General features: G+C 41.1%; 1 protein-coding gene across 1 annotated transcript in view; it reads left to right on the forward strand.

Annotated features, from left to right (window-relative positions):
• Positions 1-8,209, forward strand: part of IDO2 (indoleamine 2,3-dioxygenase 2) — a 54,738-nt gene extending 46,529 nt beyond the window's left edge. The window contains exons 9-10 of the mRNA XM_058525402.1: positions 6,038-6,186; positions 7,414-8,209. Of these exons, the coding sequence (XP_058381385.1) occupies positions 6,038-6,186; positions 7,414-7,769 (505 nt within the window). The 3' untranslated portion in view covers positions 7,770-8,209. The remainder of the gene's footprint in view (positions 1-6,037; positions 6,187-7,413) is intronic.
• The last annotated feature ends 13,585 nt before the right edge of the window (positions 8,210-21,794 follow it).

Below are 21,794 nucleotides of genomic sequence, written 5' to 3' on the forward strand. Positions count from 1 at the left end.
TTATGTTAAATACATTAGTCATGCCTTGACAGGTTTTAATGAGATTGCTTTCCTATTCACATTAACTAAGAGAAAAAAAAATTTTTTTTTTTTTTAATGGTGAAAAGTGAAAGGTGGCGATAGTGGATGGATGAGGTGAAAAATGTGAAGTAGATATCATCTAGCATGCCATCATGATAACTAGGAGATGCTATAGATAGAAGGATCAGAAGCTGTCCCTGGATGTAGCAAGAGACATGCCAAGTACCAAAATCAATAGATTTATTGACTTATCAATAGATTTAATGATATATTCCATTGGTGCAAGAAGGGAATGGCAACATGTCCTAAGTATTTTCTCTAGACTGGGTAGGTGTGGAGTGTGACAGTCTAAGGGCAGGCAGCCTGGGTGGTGATTCCTCATTGTAGGGGGTAGAGAGTGGAAGCAAGAAGGTTTCTAGAGAATAACTTGAGAGTAATGGGTACCTGGTTTATGAGGAAAAGAGAAGGAAAAAGGAAGGATACAGAAATGGAATTGGGAGTGTATCTCAGAATTTAAACTTTCCCCTGTACGTCTTCACCCCTGAAACCCTCCCCAAAGAGAAGATCTGTCCTGTAGGACTCTTCTTGTTCTCTGTGTTTTTTGCATGTAGCCAGGGTCAAGACAAAGATCTGATTGTAGAATAGAGAATCTAGCAATGAATATTAAGTAAAACATGCAGATATGCTTTAGTGGGAATAGACAAGAAGAAAAAGGGTCATTTTTCAAACGTTTTAAGTAGACTTGGATTTAGGAAGTGCCTAGTTCTGGAAAATCTCTTTGTGCTTCACTTTGCTCTTTAAGTTTGTATTCATTTTCCATTGTTGCAGAACAAATTACCACAAATTTAGCAACTTAAAACAGCACACATTTATGATCTCACATTTATGTAGGTCAGAAGACCAGGCAAGCTTAGCTTGATTCTCTGCTTAGGGTCTCAAAAGGCCAAATTCAGGGATCTGCTGTGCTGGGAATTTATCTAGAGGATCTAGGGAAGAATTTGCTTCCAAACTCTTAGTAATTTTGGAACTGAGGTCTCTGCTTCCTTACTGACTGTGAGACAGGATTTGCTATCAGCTTCTAGAGGCCTCGACATTCTTTGTCACATGATCTTCTTCAACTCAGCAATGGCTCTTCCAATCCTTCTAGTACTTGAGATCTCTCTGATTTCTCCTTCTGCCAGTAGCCAGAGGAAACTCTTTGCTTTTAAGGCCTTACCTAATTAGATTCAGCTTTCCTAGATAATACAAGATAACTCCCCATATTAAAGTCAACTGATTAGTTAACATTCATTAATCTACAAAGTCCCTTTTGCCTTGCCATATAATATATTATATTGGCAGGCATGATATCTCATAATCTTAACAATTCGGGGAATTAGAATGGAAATCTTGGGGGAATATCTTTAGAATTCTGCCTGTCATGATTAGATGAGCACCAGAGGGTGAGTTTGTGTTCATTAAAATAAGTTCTGGGTCAGTGACACGTTTTTATCTGTGATCTACATAAATGCCTCCCCTCTGTTTCTGACCTTCAGAAATATTTCTCATGTAGCTAAACTAAGTGACCGGTATCAAATCTGAAATATATTGACAAGTGTTGATGGACAAAAACATCTGGATTGTTGAGAATTCCCAATAGAGTTGTCTTGAAAAATCTGAATCTGCTGTTGTGTTCTTGATTTGTCCTATTTTTGATTTATTATTTTTGTTTACTTACTTTTAAAAAACATTTTTATCTAGGAGAGTTGAGAGATTTCATCTGTAGATGAAACATGTTCTCTTTATTTTTTACTCACATTAAATTTCTCAGGGAAGTTAACAGCCCCTGGGGAAAAAAATATCACCTCATTTCTTTTTTTTCTGTTTAAACTTCCCCTTTTCTTGGGTTTGCTAGAAATATACTACAAGAAAGGCTAAAAATAACCTTGCCCACAGAGATTTGAAAGGAAATAATTCCGTTCCTTCACAAATAGCAGTTTGGGCCTGAGAATGCAAGGGAGCAATCCTTGCGCTGTTGAGAAAAACCTGATTTCCCTTCCTCAGACGTCTCTTTCTGGGTGGAGAATATGGGTTTTGAAAGTAGATGCCCTTCTTTTATCTTTTTTTGACTTTCATGCTGGTGTTTCTCTATCATCTTCTATGTGGCTTCAGCACGGCCTCTTCAGGTCGGGGCATGAAAAGGAGATTGATTGATGTCTCTTGGCCATTTGAGCATCTGATGGCTCTTTTAAGCTGGCCAGGTCCTTTCAAGAAATACACTTGGATCTACATATTCTAGATATATAATACATAATTATAGAATGGTATTTTTTCATTCATTCATTCAGCAAACATTTAGTGAGTGCGGACCATATGCCAGGCACAGTTCTAGGTGCTGAGAATGGAGCAGTGAAACAAAACAGCAACTTTGATCCTGTGAAGCTTACATTTTAATGATGGGAGACAGATAAAGAATAAATTAATATAATAAAGGCAAGTATTATACAATGCCAGCCCTGGTGGTCTAGTGGTTAAGGTTTCAGACTTTCACCACTGTAGCCCGGGTTCATTTCCCGGTCAGGGAAGCATACCACTTGTCTGTTGGTTGTCATCCTCTGGCAGCTGCGTGTTGCTGAGATGCTGAAGGCTATGCCACTGGGATTTCAAATACCAACAGGGTCACCCATGGTGGACAGTTTTCAGCAGAGCTTCCAGACTCAGACAGACTAGGAAGAAGGACCTGGCCACTCACTTCTGAAAAAATATGGCCATGAAAACCCTGTGAATAGCAGTGAGCGTTGTCTGATACAGCACCATATGGTGAGAGGATGGCACAAAAAGACCAGGCAGGGCTCCACTCTGCTGTGCACAGGGTTGCTGGGAGTCTGAATCGACTCCACGGCATTAACAGTAAATTATACAATGTATGTTACAGCAATAAGTGATATGGGGAAACGTGAAGTAGGACACAGGGCATTATAAAGTGTTATGGGTGGTGGCCGAAGTGTCTTATTTATTTATTGTGATCTGGGAATGCACGTCTAAGTGATGTTTAAGCAGATCCCTGAAGGAAGTGAGGAGTGAGCCACCCAGATACCTGTTCCAAGCAAAAGGAACAGACATGACAATGAGCCTGAGGCAGGAGCACGGTTGTCGTGGAGGAAGAGCTGCAAGGAGGCCGGCAGTGCTCGCATGGGGAGGCATGGGGATGAGAACAGGAGGCCAGACCCTGTGGGACCTGGCTTCTTTTCTGAGTGAGAAGGGTGACACTGGCAAGCTTTGAGAAGAACCGTGACACGCGCTGTCAAATAAGCACTCTATCTTCTAAGTGGAAAGTAGATTATTTGAGGACAAGAAGGGAGGCAAGGAAAGTACTTAAGAAGCTATCACTACAATCCAGGGTGCTGGCCTGGACTGGGGTGGTGGCAGTAGAGGTATTGAGAAATGGTCAGTTCTGGGTATAGACTGAAGGTAGAGTTGACGGGCCCTCCTACTGGAGTCCTACTGGACTACACGCAGATGGAAGAGAAAGAGATCAAAGACGACTTGGAGGTTTTTGGCCCAATCCACTGAAAGAACGGGGCTGCCATTTTCTCCAGTGGGGAAGACTGTAGAAGAAACAGCCTTGGCAAATGGAGAGGTCCGTTTGGGGCATATTCACTGCTGTGGAGATATCTAGTAAGCAGTCGAATATATGAGTCTGGAATATAGGGGAGAGGTCCATGTATAGGTACAAATGTGTAAATAGTCCTAATATAGTTGGTTTTAAAATCTGTGAGGCTGGACAAGATTGCTTGGGAAAGTGAGAAGCCCAAGGACTGAGCCCGAGAGAGTCCAGCGCTGAGAAGTGGTCATGATGGGAAGGACTAGTGAAGGAGACTGAAATGACTCTGTAAAACCATCAACAGGATTATGGAGGAAAATCTGAACAAGCGTGGCCATTGTATTTGGTCCACTTACCACACAGTAGCGGTCACATCTTCAATATTTCTTCCCCACAAAATGTTGTTTAGAAATTTTATTGGACAGTGTCCTGAACTCTGACAAGTCTCAAAACCTCTCTGGAACCCATTTAATTCTTCCAGCAGCTTTAGGAAGTAGATACAAATTAAGAGAACTAAGACTCAGAAGGGCTTGTACAAAGTTACAAAATAATACAAGGGGAGGAGCAGGGATTCCAACTCACTCTGAATAATGTGACCAAATGGCTATTATTTATTGAGTGCTTAATATGTTCCGGGCACTGAGCAGGTATTATTTTAATTAGTTCTCACAACAACCCAACAGGGTATATACTAATATTACTCGGATGAGGAAACTGAGGCTCAGAGAAGTTAATTAACTAAGCCAAGGCTCACAGCTGCTAAATATCAAAGCTGGGGTTAAATTCCGTATCTGCCTAAAAGAGGCCCTTCTGTCCTAACAGTTACAGCACGTGGTGATCTTACCATCAGAATCGTTCCTTTGCTCCCTGACTTGTATCCCCCACTTCCTGTGCCTCATCTCTTTCTAGAGTGATATTGCTCCAGCTGCAAAGGCCACTCTGATGGTCACCCAGTGAAAACCACAGAACAGCCAACCCAAAATGGCCCCCAAAAAACCAACCCAGGTCTTATAGAGTTTCCTACCTCAGGGGAGTATTTGAAAAGGTCCTGAACAGCAAGCTTAGCAGTCTGTCTACTGCTTTTGTACATGTCTGATGTGCGTGTTTCCCTTCTCTTGGGCAAAGTCAGAGTTGCAGGAAGAAGGTGAGACATCGACATCAGCCTGTTATTTAAACCGTCAACAACAGGGACGGAGCTTGTTCCTGGCAATAAGAGAAAAAGATTTTATTCCTTAGTAAAAGTAGCAACCCATATGTACGGGTCTTGGGAAAATGAAAATAGAAAATTACAAGTTTGGGATTCAAGCTGAGGTTTCCCCATTCTCTAACAGTGTGGCCCTGGAGCCTTAACTGCTTTGAGTTCTTTGTTTCTTTATCCGTAAAATGGGTTTAAAAATATCTGCCTTGATCTACTCCAAAGAGGTCAAATGAGAAATTGAATATGAAAGTGCTTTATAAACTGCAAAGTGCAGATGTCATGTGTTCTTGGTGCTGTTGTTTTTGTCTCATTGTGGAGTCACCCACGTACACTCTGGGGTGGTTCAGGACTCTATCAAAAACCAGACGGGAAATGAGAATAGTTGGAGGTAGAAGGATGGGGACTCAGAGACAAAAAGATGAAGAAATGGAATCAGGGAGACAGAAGAGGAGAGGAAAGAAGAGAGGAGAGGAAATAAGAGGAGCGGAGAGGAGAGGAGAGGGGAGGAGAGGGGAAGAAAACCCACTTGATCTGAGCATCACTAAGAGCCTCAATTCCAGTGCTTCTACACGTCCTTGACTTTGGCCTCTGGTAACTTGCAGGGTTGTATTATGTTCTCTTTGTTGCTACCCTTGTTTTCAATACCTGTCAACAAAGTGTTTGATAAAGGCATTCACATGAAGTCAGGTAGTATTTAGAACTGATAGCTTAATGTGACAACTGTTATAGTTATAACTGTTTCAGGGAAGGGTAAAGATGTGAGTGTGTGTGTTTGTGTGTGTATATGCATGTGTTTATGTGTGTGTGTTTTCGAATCTCTACTTGTGGAGTTGCAGGCATCAGGTCATCAAGGTTGAGATTAGCAGAGGGAGTGAAGATAGTTCTAGAACCCCTAATTTGTTCCTGTTGATCAGCACTGATGTCTTCTTTATAACTGAATTTTTCTAAGGAATATGTCATGGGACCAATGCCAAGGATTCCTCTCTAAACATCCTTTACTTCTGTGAAAAAATCCATTAAATAAGGAAAGAGAAGGGCTGCTTTCTGTGGCCTCTTATGAAGTTGGGATCAAAATGATGCTTAAGTACACATCCTACAAAGATACCCAGTCTCTTGCCCTAAAACTACCACTGAAATCATGTTTGCTTTCTTGCTCCGTCTCTGTTTCCATATCAGAAAATATGCTCTTAACTCCTAGCAGCCCCTCCTTCTCTCTGACTTTTAATCTTGTTTAGATGGAAAGATAACCCAGCAATGCCTGCAGGGTTGACATACGAAGGAGTCTCCAAAAAGCCCCTGAAATACTCTGGAGGGAGCGCAGCTCAGAGCACAGTGCTTCATGCCTTTGATGAGTTCTTAGGCATTCGTCATAGCGAGGAAAGTGGTAAGTCAGACATTTTTCTTTTCCTTGTTTTTCCTTAATAAGGAGAAAGCACAGAGGTGTTTTTACCAATTGATAAAACCAAGTATAAATTAAAATGTCATGAAATTTGTACTTCTCCAAGTCTACCAGGAAACTGTGTGTCTGCCATGTTATTGAGTCAAGTCAATTAATATCGGATCTCAGCAGGATATTTGGTTTCATTTCCAAATTTTAAAACATTGCTCTATTTCCAACTGGTCACTGTAATTTTGTTTGGCAGTAGCTCCTTTCTCTAAAATGAGGGAGAGATACAGTGTTGAAGGCAATGGCATTATGTTGATAATTCTGGGTGTAGCTGGTGATGAGTCTGAGCTCCTCCACTAAAGCCCTTCCCCATAAAAGTGGTGCAACCTCAAGCCAAGTCTATTGAGACCAGAAGAGGGGTCTACCATTTTAGAAGCTTGAAATTGCTCATTTCCTTACCTGCCAGCATCAAGCCAAATGTTCAACAGCTGCAAAAAGGCACTTCATAGTGCAGAGTTTTTGAGTAGGAAAAAAATGACTACAACTTGGTGTCATAGGGTCGTCTCATCCACAAAAGTCCCCATTCTCTAGAACTATGATAATCGTTCATGGATTTTTGATGTTGGTAGTTGACTTACCACGCATAATGTTAAATACAGAAAAGATTTTCTACAAATGATCTATCTATCTATATTTCCTATAAATATCTACTGATTTGATTTTTAAACAACTTGACTTCAAGAAGCTATTACTGAACTTGTTGCTCATTCTTTATCTTTTTGCCCTTATAAACTTTATAACTTTCTTCTTCTTAGCACTCCCTCCAAAACAAAGCACTCAGGAAACAAAATTCAGCAGAGTATTTAGCTAATCAGTTTAAAGGCTTATAAGCCTTACCTTTGTGGATATCCCTCATGGTGGCTAGCAAGATACTTTGTCCACATTTGATATGTGATATATATTTATACACTGACTGATAGATCTAGTTGCAGCTCAAGTGAGGTGTGCTTGCTTCTTTTCCCCTTCCCATCTCCTATCAACTGTCAAGAATGTGCATTTGAGTATTTGGAGTTTACAAGCAAAAGAGCTAGCAAAGTAGCTTGGACTGTTAGGACAGTAGGTTGGATAGCAACAGTTTTTGCTGCATTGCTATCTGGAAACGCAGGCAGGCTCTCTTATCTTTCCATGTGGAGCCATGACATTGTTCTGGATTGTTTCTTTCAGCTGATTTTCTACACAGCATGAGGGACTACATGCCTCCTTCCCATAAGGCCTTCATAGAAGAAATCCGCTCAGCTCCTCCCCTGAGGGACTATGTCCTGTCCTCTGGAAATAGCCAACTTCTGACAGCCTATAACCAGTGTACGGAGGTGCTGGCAGAGCTGCGCAGCTATCACATCACCATAGTGGCCAAATACCTCATCACAGCTGCAGCCAAAGCAAAGAGCAGGAGACCAAGCCATCTCCCAGGGCCCCCCCAGGCCTCAGAACAGAGGGGCACGGGTGGAACTTCAGTGCTGAGGTTCCTGAAGAGCGTCAGGGATAAAACGTTAGAGGCCATCCTCCACCAGCGTGGTTAAGAGACTGTGCTCTCCCCAGCAAGGCAAAACCAGCAAACGCATTTCCGCTCACCCTCTGCCCCACTGGAGGGCAGGTGGGCCTGGAGAATGAGGGTCTGAGTTCTGTCTGGAATCGTCTGAAAGAGACCGCAGCCCTGTTCACGTTCATGCTCTGTAGAACACCATCTTCTCCTTTGTTGAGAGCTATTAGTCTTCACAGAGAATTTTCATGGCCAGAAACTTTCCTTTCCCTGCCTGATTGTTGGTTAATAGCAAAGAGCTTTGGGCACGCTCCCTTTCAGAACCCCACAGAGCAGCGAGTGTACCCCTATTCTCTTTACAAAGGGATAGAAAAGCACTCTAAGTTTCAAGAACCAAATAAAATTGCTTGTGGACAGATCACTTTGTTGATTTCTTGAAAAAGCAACCTAAATATTCATGCATTCATTCATTCACTTAACTTATTAGGTTCCCACTAAGTACTGGTGTGGGGATTAGAACAGAGATTTCTGTGGCCCGGTCCAGCCCTCTTCTCCCTGCACGTGTTGAATTTGGTGGCAGGAGGTTGGAAATGCTCCAGTGGAGATGTGGAGGAAAGAGCAGGCTGACAATAAGACTTGGAAGTCACCAGTATGAAAATGAATAGTTAATGATTTGGAAACAGATGAGACTTTTCCACATGGTTTATAAGTTTGTAAATTCTATTTTAATTTCCTGCTTTATTTTTAAAAGAATGATTCTTTCTCCTTACACTGGAAGTCTGTATTTGTAAAATGAATTAATTGACCCTTTGGAAGTAAATGAGCAAAATAGAAATAAAGAGTAAATCCACATGTTTAATGTGCAAATAAATGTAACTCTTTATTGACTTAGTTTCTATCTCAAGGTCTCAATCCATCTGACAGTAGAAAGCTAGAAAACTTTAATCTTGCCAATTTAGGGTAAACTCCATTAATTTGGTGTTGCCTCCCACTGTGCACACACACATGTGTACCTGGGATAGTATCTAAATTCCAGAGGGCTGATCTAGTATCTCAGCATCAGCGAGAGGCACCTGATCTTCGGGCGAGTTAGCATCTACTAAGCAGTCCCCCTCCCCAAATGGGTGCAGAGCAGCTGGAGCTTGTGGCATGTCTCATCCTGTCTAAGAGGCCTTCCAGATTGCTCAGCCCTCAAGGTCCTATCACACCCCTTGGAAAAGCGTTTGACTACTTCCCGAATCCCCCAGGAGCACTGCGGGACTGGCTCAGAGCATTTGCCCAGCACCACAGCAACCATGTCCACTCTCCAGAGCCACGGTGGAGGGGATTACTGGACTCTTGTCAATTCTCAGGGCCCTTGCTAAGAAGCCATGAACCAGTATATACCAACTTGGGGTCCCAGGAGGGCTCCTACTGCCCCACATCCTCTGGGGGCTTGGTCTGGCGAAAAAAATGGAAGGTGGGACATGACAGGGCTGAGAGCTTCCAATCAGGGTGGGCCAAGAGAAAACCCTGATCTGACAGTGTCCTCTCTGCCTCTCTTTAGGTCAGAGTCTCATAACTCAAAAGACTGAGGCTCTCATGATTCAAAAAGCCTTTTCTCTCCATATGATATCCTTGTCTTGTGCTTGAAAAGTCTACTATGAAACTCAAAAAATGAGCATGGATATATTTTTTCTCATTGATTTGCTTTTCTAACTGCCCTGCCTTGGTATCAATAAACCCCGACTGTCTTACCTGCTGGTGAGATCATCACCCCTTCTCAACATCATTCTCGGTGAAAACAATGCGACCTTTAAAATATGTTTGCATTCTGCATTTGTTTTCCAACAATGTGGCTTTTGACCAATTTCAGAAAGTCACTCATCCTCGGCTTCCTATTTCTTGTAAAATCAGATCATCAGACTGGCCTCAGGGTGAACATCAGTTCTGGAAGGGATAGTGCTCGGCATGCAGGGAAAAACAATGAAAGCGTATTTGGTGGTGAGGTGGGCTCAGAACACAGAGTAGATACCAGTTCAGGAGAGACCACTGGATTCCTTAGGCTTCTTGGATTCACAGAGTCTGCACAGCAATAAAATTACCATTTATTATTTATCATTTGGAGATGCTAGAAAGTAGAAAGTGACAAAAGCATGGGCTTAAAGAGCCAAAAGACCTGGGTTTGTTTTTCAGCTTTGGCATATTTTATAATGACAAATTATTTAATCTTTCAGAGTCACAGTTTACTTGCTTGTAAAAGGAGGAACATGGTGATTACTATGTTGCGCTGATACATAGGATGAGTAACTAAATGGTAGGTATTATACTTTTATTATAGCGTATAAGGCCTTGAACCGGAGCGACCCTTGTCTAGTTCCTGAGAACCAGAAGGGAAGTTGGAACTGGCTGTCTATATCCCTGTACTTGGTAAAGAAAAGAGACAACATGACCTCAAAACAAGCAAGCAAAGTGAGACAGAACCTGGATTTTTCTTGAAATAATGTGGGCACATGGGAGGAGTAATGTTAAGGACGTTTGAGAACTTAAGGAAGGATGCCAGCCAGTGTAGGTTTTAACTCTAGGTCTGCACCAAATAGGGCCCTGATTTGTCCCTTACAGTGATGAGATTAACAAAGAATCATCTTAATTGGAATACTTGCAACTGATCCAAGTCCGTTTTTGGACCACAGAGCCTGATTCAGAGCAGGTTTTTTCAATAAATGTTGAATAATTGGAAAACCAGAGAGATTAAATAGGGTGGGAAGGGAAGTTTACAAAGTTTTGCCTTTCAAAGCTTTTAGAATATGTTTTATTGTCATTACACAAGGGTGAAATAAATGCAAACCAAAGTATTTCCTTTGCCGATGAACCAACTGCTAATCCACGTGTCAAGGTTTGATTTCTTGGGTCAGCGAGTTCCATTTTCAGCTTTGATACAATGGTGAAAGTAAAGCTTCTGGTACAGAAGAAAACACATTTATTTCAAGATTTCTAGTTGAAAAAAATGACTATCAGTGAAAAAAATGCCTAATGGTAGAAATAATTTTATCATCATTATTATTATTATGGGAAGAGGTTACTGCAAGCTTGAAGAAATGGCAAAAGCGTAGGCTCAGAAACCAGACAATTGCAGGTTTGAATCCTCACTCTGCTATTTACTGACAAGGTAAACTCTTCACTTGCTTAATATTTCTGAGTCATAGTAATCACATGTGTAAATGAGGACGGTAATAGCTACCTTGCAGTGCTTTTGTGAAAAGTAAAGCTAATATATATCTGTTAGATGCCAGGCCCTGAGTGAATGGTATTACTACGACAGTGTTGAATGTTCCCTGACTACCCTTTGATCTGGACAAGAAGACAAGCATGGGGAAAAGAAGCAGTAGGGGGAGAGGGAAGCTTGCGCTCCCCACTCTGTGAGTTCCCAGGAGACTGGAAAGGAGGCCCAACAGACGTGTGGTCAGGAGGGGCTGCGGAAACCATCCTCTTGGAGCACGTGCAGAGGCACGGGTGTCTGTATATGGGCGTCAGAATTGAGACCGAGAACAGAGAGACTGCTGAATCAGCCCAGGGCCAGGCCCCAGCACAGGTGCACCATGCTCCAGGATTTGTAGGTTTTGTTTCATAATGATGAGAACCAAGAAAGATGTTGTCACGGGATTATATTTTAAATTCATCCAGGTATAATCAAAACCAATTGTAGTGTCTAACAGTAGTTTTTTTGTAACTGTAGAATAAGTCAACACCTAAATTGAGTGGAATAGAGGCGCGATCTACAAATTCTTGCCTTCAAAAAATAGTTGCCTTCGGGATACTCACCTTTACTGCCATCGAGTAAAGTGGAGGTGGAGGAAAATTCACATTTCTTCCTGTCTGAGGGAGCTTGCATTTTCGATTATTGTAGAGAGCCAGTCCTGCAAATAGCTGGAGTATGTACCACTTATGTGTTCAATTTGAAGTTTCACTAAATTATGCTAACTCATAGATTCCTCCCTCGTTGCCTTATAATTATTTGAGGTTCCTTAATTAGACCCTTGTATTATATTAGTTAAGGTTCTCCAGAGAAACAGAACACCATCTATATCTATAACTAGATCTAGATCTAGATTTAGATGTATTTTTTTAAGCTTTATAGTACAGTGGTGAAAGTAAAGCTTCCAGTACAGAAGAGAACATGTTTTTCTCAAGATTTCTAGGGATAAAGAGTATTGGCATCAGTGAAAAAATGACTATCTAATGGTAGAAACAATTTTATTTTTATTATTATGTGCAAATGCTACTGTAAGCTTGAAGAAATGGCAAAAGTGTAGGCTTAGAAACTCTGCATATGTCTCTATATATCTCAGCTGGAGACTGGGGGAGGAACTAATGCTGTGGTTCAAGTCTGAAGGCTGACCACTGGTAGAATTCATCCTTGCTCAGGGGGGGTCAGTCTTTGTTCTACTCAGGTCTTCAACTGGTTGGATGAGGCTCACCCACATTATGGAGAGCAATCTGCTTTGCCCAAAGTCCACCAGTTTAAATGTTCATCTTCTCCAAAAAAATACCCTCACGGAAACATCCAGAATAATGTTTGACCAAATATCTGGGCGTCGTGGCCCAGCCGAAGTGACATATAAAATTAGCCATCACAAGTCTCCTTGAGAAGACTCTGAATGAGGATAGTTGTGGGGTCTGACATACACTCCTCCCACACTATTACAGAAGAAGAATCTTCTTTTGTAATGATGGAGAGGAAGTAAAACAGGGTGCCGAGTATCACTATCCCTTAAGAGGTGCCAGGAAGGGATGGGCAGTGGATTGGACAGAAGCTGCTAGGGAGAAGCAGGGAACACAACCCCAAAAAACCCGACTTAGTTTACAACTAAAGGCTCCCTATGCTGGGTTATCCATGTGGAACGAAACCACTGTCTCTCTTACTAAAAATAAAACCCACTGCTCCAAGGTTGAGAATGTAGGGGAAATCTTCACCTGGGAAGAGGAAACAAGACCTTGAAGTCTTAAGCCTTGTACATAAGGTTCACCTTCACTTTGGCTGCCCCCACCACCTACCACTGCTGGTGACAAAGCAGCACTGATTCCTTTTCATCTGGTGCCCACGTCCAGCTAACATTAGTTTGGTAATTTTTAGGAGACATTAGTAAAGACTCAAGGATGATTTTAAAAGCAAATAAACAACAAACAAAGGAAACACCAGCTAGATGGCATGGCTAACATGTAATGCTCGGCGCTCCTAGGCTCTCTACTGTCGGGATTCCCGGGCCACCTGCAGGTGAATGGACCCCTCCAACCTGGACGCAAAGATCTCTCAACTTAGGGGATCTAGTCAAGACAGGGCGGCTCATTGATTGAATTCTCCTTCCCTCATTGTTAGTCTGAAATTCATTTTTTGTTGTTTCCAAACCAGGGTTAAATCAAAATAAAACTCAACGACAACAACAACAACAAATGTTTAAAACCTGTGAGATCCTATCCAATTTAAAAGATCTGGGGTATAAAACTTTCAGTCCCGACAAGCCAATTGTTCCTTCCACAACAATGAATTCCACCCACCAAATTTTGTCTTGCGTTTTCTTGTGCACAGATGTCCTATTTGCTTCGCTAATGGAAGAAATGCTCTTTTCTTTGTTTGTTCACTTAACAGTAAACTTAATAAAGAAGTCGGATATCATTGCTTTCTGAAATGCAGTTGCTAGTTAATTTCTGCAGTTTAGCATCTGCTTCCCAGTGACATTAAAAAACTGAGTTCTTGAATGTAAGCCTCATCAAAAATAAATGATTTTTTTTTTGCAAAGTAATTTCCTTTGTAAACTCACAAATCTATTGGCCCAAGTGGTTCTGTGGCTATACAGATTCCAAACCAAAATCTATTATGCATTTGTCTTTAATTGTCCATAAACAGTTTTTTTCCTTCCTCAAGGTATCAGTCAGAGATCTGCCCTGCACTGTATGCTGGGAGCCATTTGCAAAAAGTCCTGAGACCCCCCTCTGGCGCTTCACAGGCCATACTCCTGCTCACAAGGCAAGGAGTACTCGGGCTGCACGACTTGCTTTTAGAATGATCAGCTTCTTAGACAATCAATCACAGATACAGCTATAGTGGGCAAAATAACAGCAAAAACAATGATAGTAAATAATTATGCCCATAACACATATTTTATTAAAATATAAAAAATAAACATCTATAATTGAAATTATGTTCAGCACTACTGACTTTTTTGTTATATAAATGCTGTTATTTAAACAAAACAATTGACTAGTTAGCAGTGGCAATTAGTAGTAATTAACAGTAGGACTAAAAAATAATATGCCATGGTTCTCATTTTTTAGTATCTAAACTTTTCAAAAGAGTTCAGAAAACATGCTCACGATATTCACAATGTGAAAAATCAAATTCGTGTTTCAGTACAAAGCACAGCAGTTAATCCACAGGCACGGTCACAGACAGACTGCTAACACAGGGTGCCCAGCTGCTTGAACCGCAGGCGGCTTCCTCAGAGCCAGCGTGAACCGCAGACCGCAGTTTCCAACATCAGGGAAAAACCGGAGAAAATGGCTCAGGAAGGCAGATAATTTACCCCGTATCCGTATCCGTTTGACACTGGAAACTGTGTTACTTTCAGCTTCTATTTGGCGGTTGTCATACGGCTTTTGCGGTTGTCATACGGCTTTTGCGGTTGTCATACGGCTTTTGCACTTTTCCTATAAGCTTTTGACACAAGACTGAAAGTGGGACTTTTCACTACCTGATGGAGGGTTTCCCGGGACACAGAACTTGCAGTGCTAGAAGCAGGACACGTCTAGGCAAACCAGTCTGGTCACCCTAACTGTCCTGCATGAGTCGGCACCACCTCCACCAGCACTGTTTTCTGGATCAGGCTCTGGGTCTCTGGAGCCCCAGAATTCCTTGCACGAACGGTCCCAAGACTGCTTCTGGAACTGCACAGCACTGTCTCCTGGGCTTGCTCCTGACCGTGCTGTTGGTGTTCATTTGCCCACAGTGAGTGTGTGGGGAGGCGGGGGCTCTGCAGATAAGTGGAGGGAGCGTAGCCAGGAGGCTGGGGTGTCTAGGTGCGTGGGGGAGCAGTGTCTGAAAGTACAGCAGAGGGGGCTGGGAGGAGGCAGGCTAGACATGAGACCGACTGTCTCCCTGTTTGGTGTGCCATTCCAAGGAGTCAGAGCATCTTAGCTTGAATATGGGCTTCCAGGTCATTTTGAAAGTGTCTTTTCCTAGATAGGATGATGGAACATCTTTTACTTAATAATTTGCTGGCTTTATGTATAAGTTTTGGATATGTGTAGGAATGGTATGTGGATGTCCATTTGTACCTTTACCCCAGGCCCCGGCAAACATCCGGGTGGGGATTGCCTATTATGCTTGAAAAGTTTCCACTTTGCTTGCAACTCTGGTCTGCTGCTACCACCAGAGGGCAATAGCGACCTGCAATACTCAGCACCAAGCTCCTAGCAAGAGATGGATTCCCAACTGACCTCGCAGGCCTGTTTTTCTAGAAGTGTCTCTTTTTCCGCAGTAGGACTGGGGAGAAGCTTGAGAGGTTATCACCCAAGACCCTCCCTCCAGACAGAACCACACTAAATCGATCCTCATAGATCTCTCTCTGTCCAAAAGCAAATCATATTTTATCTGTAAAATTTAATAGGGATATTTTGGGTGGTCCAACTGTAGATAATTTGTGTTCTTTTAATATTTTTCTTTATTAAAAAGAGAAACACTAAGAATTCTTTTTTTTTTAAGTTGGAGAGGAATTCTTCATCCTACCTCCATGACCAGTGTTATCTGAGAATCTTTCCTGTCAGGGAAGCTTAAATGCTGCCGAATTGTGAAAAGAAGATGCGTAACAAGCATAAGCATTGAAAAGAAGGATCACATAAACAGTACAAAGAGGAGAAGCCAGATCACTGCCTTGGGCTTAGAAAGAGATTAGTTGGGGTTTTGTCTACAAGAAAAGACAAATATCATCAGTGACTAAATATTTCTGTCTTCGTTGCCCGCCTCACCCCACACACACTCATCCTGACTCTATGGCACTTAGCACGAGTGACCGTGTGGAACATTTACCATCGTCAGAGCTCAGTGATGCAGTCTGCACACGCAAATAGTCCACTTACAATATCATCTGATGACAATCATTGAAGTGATATTCAAACTCTGGTGGGAAAGTATGGACGGACTGAGATACTAGATGGACTAGGCAATGTGATATCCAGCTAATCTGCTCATTGTCACCAAGTCCAACCTTCATTTAAAATGCAAAACAAGCATAAAAGAAAACCAACTTTAGGAGTCATTATTTATCATCTCCCTTGTCCATTCATTTCCAAAGATTAGTAAAGATACTGAACAGAGAATAATTCTAATATGAAACTAATGAAAACAACAAATCTAGACTATATACTACTTAATCACCCTAGCCGCATAGTAAGCATAAATTTGGGATTAATTTGATCTTAATACAGAGTATGAAGCCCACACAGATCTTCTACTCACAACATCCCTCCTTTCTATGCTGCTTGCCTGGTTACCTGGGTACAAATCCAGTTCCTCCATTCAACACACTTGTAACATCTCTGTGTGTCAATTTTCAGGTCATAACAATACTTGCATTATAGGGTATAAAGATTATATGAGTTAATATATGTAAGGAATTTAGACCAGTGTCTGTGTAGAGCAAACATCCTATACCTATTTGCTGCTATTTTTATTGCTATTATTAATTGCCAGGAACTGTTAGACACACTGTTGAACAGTGTGGAAGGAAAGTTTGCCTTCTTAAAACCAAAGCAGAGTCGTGGAAGAGTTCCACTCATTTCTTTTCTCTCAGGCTTCACCTGGAAGGGGAAATTTGTAATCTAAGAACCACAGAGGAAGATCTTTGGAAAAATTGAGAAATTTTTATGGTATTGCATTCTCATCTTTTTAGGAAAATATTTTTCTGATACTGTCTGATTACTGTCATGTTTACTATACAAGAACTTCTCTAATTCCACTCCTAAGTTCTAAATGATATAAAATATCTAGTTTTAAAATCAAAATAAAAACATGTCAGTGTTGTTAGACTTTACAACACTCTTTGAGAGAAGCGAAAATACTAGAGAATTAGAAAAAACTGGAACTAAGATTTACAGAGCTAAAGACTCCTAAGAATATTGGCAGGAGAAGCTAATTTTCTGAGAGAAAGAATGTAGTATCCTACTGTCTGACAGGCTGGGTAAGCTGTAAAGTAGGGAAAATTTAGCTTCCACACTTTTAAACTCGCCTTTCTGTGCTGCCAACTTCCCAACTTGGTGGCATCTCTTCTATCAGGACACTGCTGTATTTTATATAATAATAAAAAAAAATCCAAAGGATAGAAGTTTCTCTCTCATGTTTTAAAATATCCAGGGATGGAATGGTGGCTTCACTGAGTCATTAATGACTCAAGTTGCTCTTTCTCTCTGGCCTGACATCCTCAGAGGATTTCTTCCACCTCATGGTTTAAGATGGCTGCTGGAGCTCCCGCCTTTATTTCTACCTTCCAGGTCACAGGAAGAAAATGGGAAAGAAGAGCAATTTCCTCCTTTTTGAGGAGACTTCCAAGAAGTCGCCCTACATATCTTTTGCTTCCTATTGACTGTATTTTAGTCTCATAGCCTTTCTACCTACAATGGAGACTGGCTAATGTAGTCCTTTAACAGGAGAGCCATACACCCAACAAAAAAATAGGTTCTGTTAAAAGAGGAAGAAGAAGATGAGTGCATGCAAAGTAGGCAACAAAACCCACATTTATACTATACCTTCCTTAAATAGTCCAATTTTCTCAGTGCCCTGCATGTTTCTCAAAACTTTTCCTTAGACGGGAATCTAAAACTCACTCCATTGTATAAGAGATTGATAAAGGATGGAAGTGTTAACCTTCCCTAAGGAATTTGAATTATAATAGGATTAAAGTCTTAAGTATAGTTATTAAACATTGCCAGAAAATTCCGAGGGAGGGAGAAGGGAGTTAAGGGAGTAGAGGCAGTGTTTGATGGGAACAGGGTATGAAATCACAGCGCACGGACAACTCACTCCTCACCTTGGGCCATTAGCTTGCACTAAAAGTTGTCATATTATCTTCAACTTGCAGTCATACAAATATGAAAAAAGTCCTGCCTGTGTAAAGTAGCTGCAATCAGATTGGAAGACATTCTACCTGTTGCCACAGTCAGGAGTAAATTCTTTAAATGGGTTGCATTCCATAAGTTTACAGAAGTCTGTATCTGAAACTTGAGCCCTACAACAGAATTGCTGGAACTTGATAAGACACAGACTGGTATGACTGCTCCCAGAGCTTCTTTTTTTTTTTTTATTGAAGTATAATTGACATACAACATCCTATTAGTTTCAAGTGTACATCACAGTGATTTGATATTTATGTAGATTACAAAATGATCACCATAATAAGTCTAGTTACCATCTGTCTCCATACAAATTTACATGTTTTTCTTGTGATGAGAACTTTTAAAATTTACTTTCTTAGCAACTTCCAAATATACAATACAATATCATTGACTATAGTCACCATGCTATATAACCACCATTTTTTTTCCTACGTCTATGAGTTTGTTTCTGTTTTTTTTTTTGTTCGTCCATTTGTTTTGCTTTTTAGATTCCACATATAAGTGACATCATATGGTATTTGTCTTTCTCTGTCTGACTTATTTTACTTAACATAAAATCCTCTAGATCCATCTGTGTTGTCACAAATGGCAAGATTTCATTCTTTTTGATGGCCAAGTAATATTTTATTATATATATATATATATATACACATATATATATACCACATCTTCTTTATCCATTCATCTATTGATGGACACTTTGGTTGCTTCCATATCTTGACTACTGTAAATAATAATGCAGTGAACATAGGGTGCATATGTTTCTTTGAATTGTTTTCATTTTCTTCGGATAAATACCCAAAAGTGGAATTGCTGAATCATATATGGTAATTCTACTTTTTAATTTTTTGAGGAACCGCCATACTGTTTTCCATAGTGGCTGCACCAATTTGCATTCCTACTAGCAGTGTTTGAGAGTTCCCTTCTCTCCACATCCTCGCTAATACTTATTGTCTCTTATCTTCTTGATAATAGCCATTCTGACAGGTGTGAGGTGATATCCGTTGTGGTTGGATTTGCATTTCCCTGATGGCTGGTGGTGTTGAGCATCTTTTTGTGTGCCTGTTGGCCATCTGCAGGTCTTCTTTGGAAAAATGTCTGTTCAAGTCCTCTCCCATTTTTAAATTGGGTTGTTAGTTTGTTCGATATTAAGTTGTGTAAATTCTTTATATATTTGGGATATTAATCCCTTAGTGGATGTATGATTGGCAATATCTTCTCCCATTCAGTAGGTTGCCCTTTTGCTTTGTTGATGGTTTCCTTTCCAGAGTTTCTGATTCAGTAGCTTTTGGGTTCAAACTAAGAACTTGCTTTTCTAACAAGTTCCCAGGTGATGGCATCACAAGCTAAAGTTTGAGAACCACTGGCTTACAGTGTTTTCCTCTTTTCCTTGTTATCAAGGGTGCCATGAATCATTATCTATAATTCATCTCATATTTAATGAAAGAGAGTTTTTCTTTCTAAAAGGAGAAACCTTAAGTTCTTTATAATCGTCGGAATATAAAGCATAAAATGCCTAAGTTGTGTTGGTGGTCCACATATCCATCTACTCCAAAAATGTGCAGAAAAGTGTTTGCATATATTATAAAGGGAAATATTTCTTCTTGGTCACTCTCTTGCACCATTAAGTTTCAACAGAAATAGAAAACAAATTCAACTTTCAGGGAAAAAACAATACTATTGTTAAATGAAGGACGTGGTAAAAATTCAAGAAAGCTTGGGCCAAAAGACACAGGAAAGGAGATGGATGATTTCCTCCAAATGGCAAAATCCCAAATCAAGTGCTGGCCAACTATGATTTTATCAGAGGGAAAACTGGTCCTGGGACTTGAATTAAAACTAGTTTGGTGTGTTTTTTAACTGAAGATAAAATTAATGGATAAAATAGAAAGAGCTGGAAAAGATTTAATACAAATCCAGATTCTTCTGCAAATAATTATACACTGTGTAGCTAAGTGAATCCATTACTCCCCTCTGTCTGCCCATCTTGGGCAGGTGCCTCACCTCACTAGGCCTCAGTGTCTTCGACTGTGAAGTGAGTGTGCTGGACTGGATGGTCTCTAAGGCCTCTCTCTTTTCTGACATTCAATAGTGAGTGTGCAAGAGGCAGTCCTGTGCTGAACAGGACAGACAGTTGTGTCTGTAATATCAATTGGGTATTATTCTAAGCCCTAGATGGGTCATTGTCATTTACGCAGGACTCTGCCTGTTTGCATTAAACACATGCAAAGTTTATGATAAATAGAATGATTAATCATAGACCAATTAATCATATTTTAACAATGGAATTTACCAGAGAAACCCGTCTTCTCCCTTCCGTGGGGTGCCCACCCCACAAGTACCAGCTCCATTGAACAAGACCTCACTATGCTGTGGCCATCTGCTCCTTCCAGACAAGATCATGGAACATTTGAGTGACTCTTGCTGTTTTAAATCATGTTGTCTTAACTCCTCATAATTTATGACTGTTAGCTAAGTCAGCTGTTCCACGTAGGGAGAGCCTGGAATTTTTTCAGCACCTTCTCCTTCTGTCTTTTACCAACAAGCTCCTGCAAATCCCTAAAGACTCAACTCAGGCGTCAGTTCCAGGAGCCCCTCCTGCACTGCTCCGCCCTCCTCCTTGCCAGCCTGTATGCTGCCTCTATCGCTGGATTTGTCTCCTGGAGTAGCTGTAATTATCTGTTCTGTAACTGCTTCTTCCATTCAGCTATGAGTCCCAAGATGTCACCTCCATGTCCCCTCTGCCTAGCAAAGTCAGTACTTAGTAAATATTCTTTGAATGAATGAAGGCATGGTGTGTGGATAGAGCCCATTTGAGGTAGGGCCAGCAAGATGAACACATTTTGAGCTTCTGGTACAGGGAAAAACTGCTTTACCAGGGAACAGGTGTTGACTTGTCTTACAGGATCTGCAGCTTGGGACAAATTATTTTGTGAGTCCTTCCCTCACACTTTTATACCAATAAAATCTTATTCAAATTTATATCATGCAAAGCTTTGAATACCGGAATGGCTTAGGTAGAAGCGTTCAGGGTAAAAAGTAATAATAACATGTATACAATTTATGAAATGCTTTCACGAATATTACTCATTTAGTTTTTACCACAGACTGGTAAGGTGGGTAGTATTATTATCCCAGTTTGGCTAGTAAAGAAAAACACAGCTCAAAGGAGTTAGGTGACCTACCCAAGCTCAAGGGGACTGTAAGGGATGGATCTAAAACTCAACCTAGATGTTTTGGCTCCAAATGGCTCCAAATGCAATGGCCTCTGTGTTGTTCTTTCATGATGTGGTTGTCAGAGGAGAAGCAATTTCAGAAACTGGGTGCATGTTGTCTGGTGGGAAGAGGGAGGAGTATGCTGTAGCCAGCCTGTCTCAGTCCCTCTGAAGTGGCTAACGGAGGACTCGGTCCTTTAGCCTCAGCTTTTAGTAGCTTTATCCTGTCCCATTGTTCCATCGCTGAGCTTCTGTGCCACTCTGGCAGCAGAAACAGAGACACAGGATCTCAAAGTGATGGCCCTAATTGGCGGATCTACACTGACGGCTTTGGGCAGAGGTTCCCCTACAGTGACTCACCCTCCAGTCACCGCTGAGTCAGGCCATTTAGCTCTAATCTTTAATCCGTACTCCATAAACAGTTCCGTGTAGTTCAGAAGTCTTTAATTTAAAAATCAGGGGCAATGGCCTCAGCAATGGCAAGAAGTCCCTTCACAGAAACAAAAGAGTAGAAAATGAAAGCAGATGTCCCTTTTGTTCTCAATAGAAATCACCTTTAATATGGCATCTTCTCCTACATCTCCATCTTTGTGGTCACCTCCAGGGCTCCTCAATGGTGAGGGAGGGAATAATACAAAGTGCATTTGCAATCTGTCCTTCTAGCCCTGGGATTCACCTGGAGACAGGGATTGCCGTAAGTCACCCTT

Source organism: Diceros bicornis, chromosome 29 (assembly GCF_020826845.1).
Source record: "Diceros bicornis minor isolate mBicDic1 chromosome 29, mDicBic1.mat.cur, whole genome shotgun sequence".
NCBI classification, from domain to species: domain Eukaryota; kingdom Metazoa; phylum Chordata; class Mammalia; order Perissodactyla; family Rhinocerotidae; genus Diceros; species Diceros bicornis.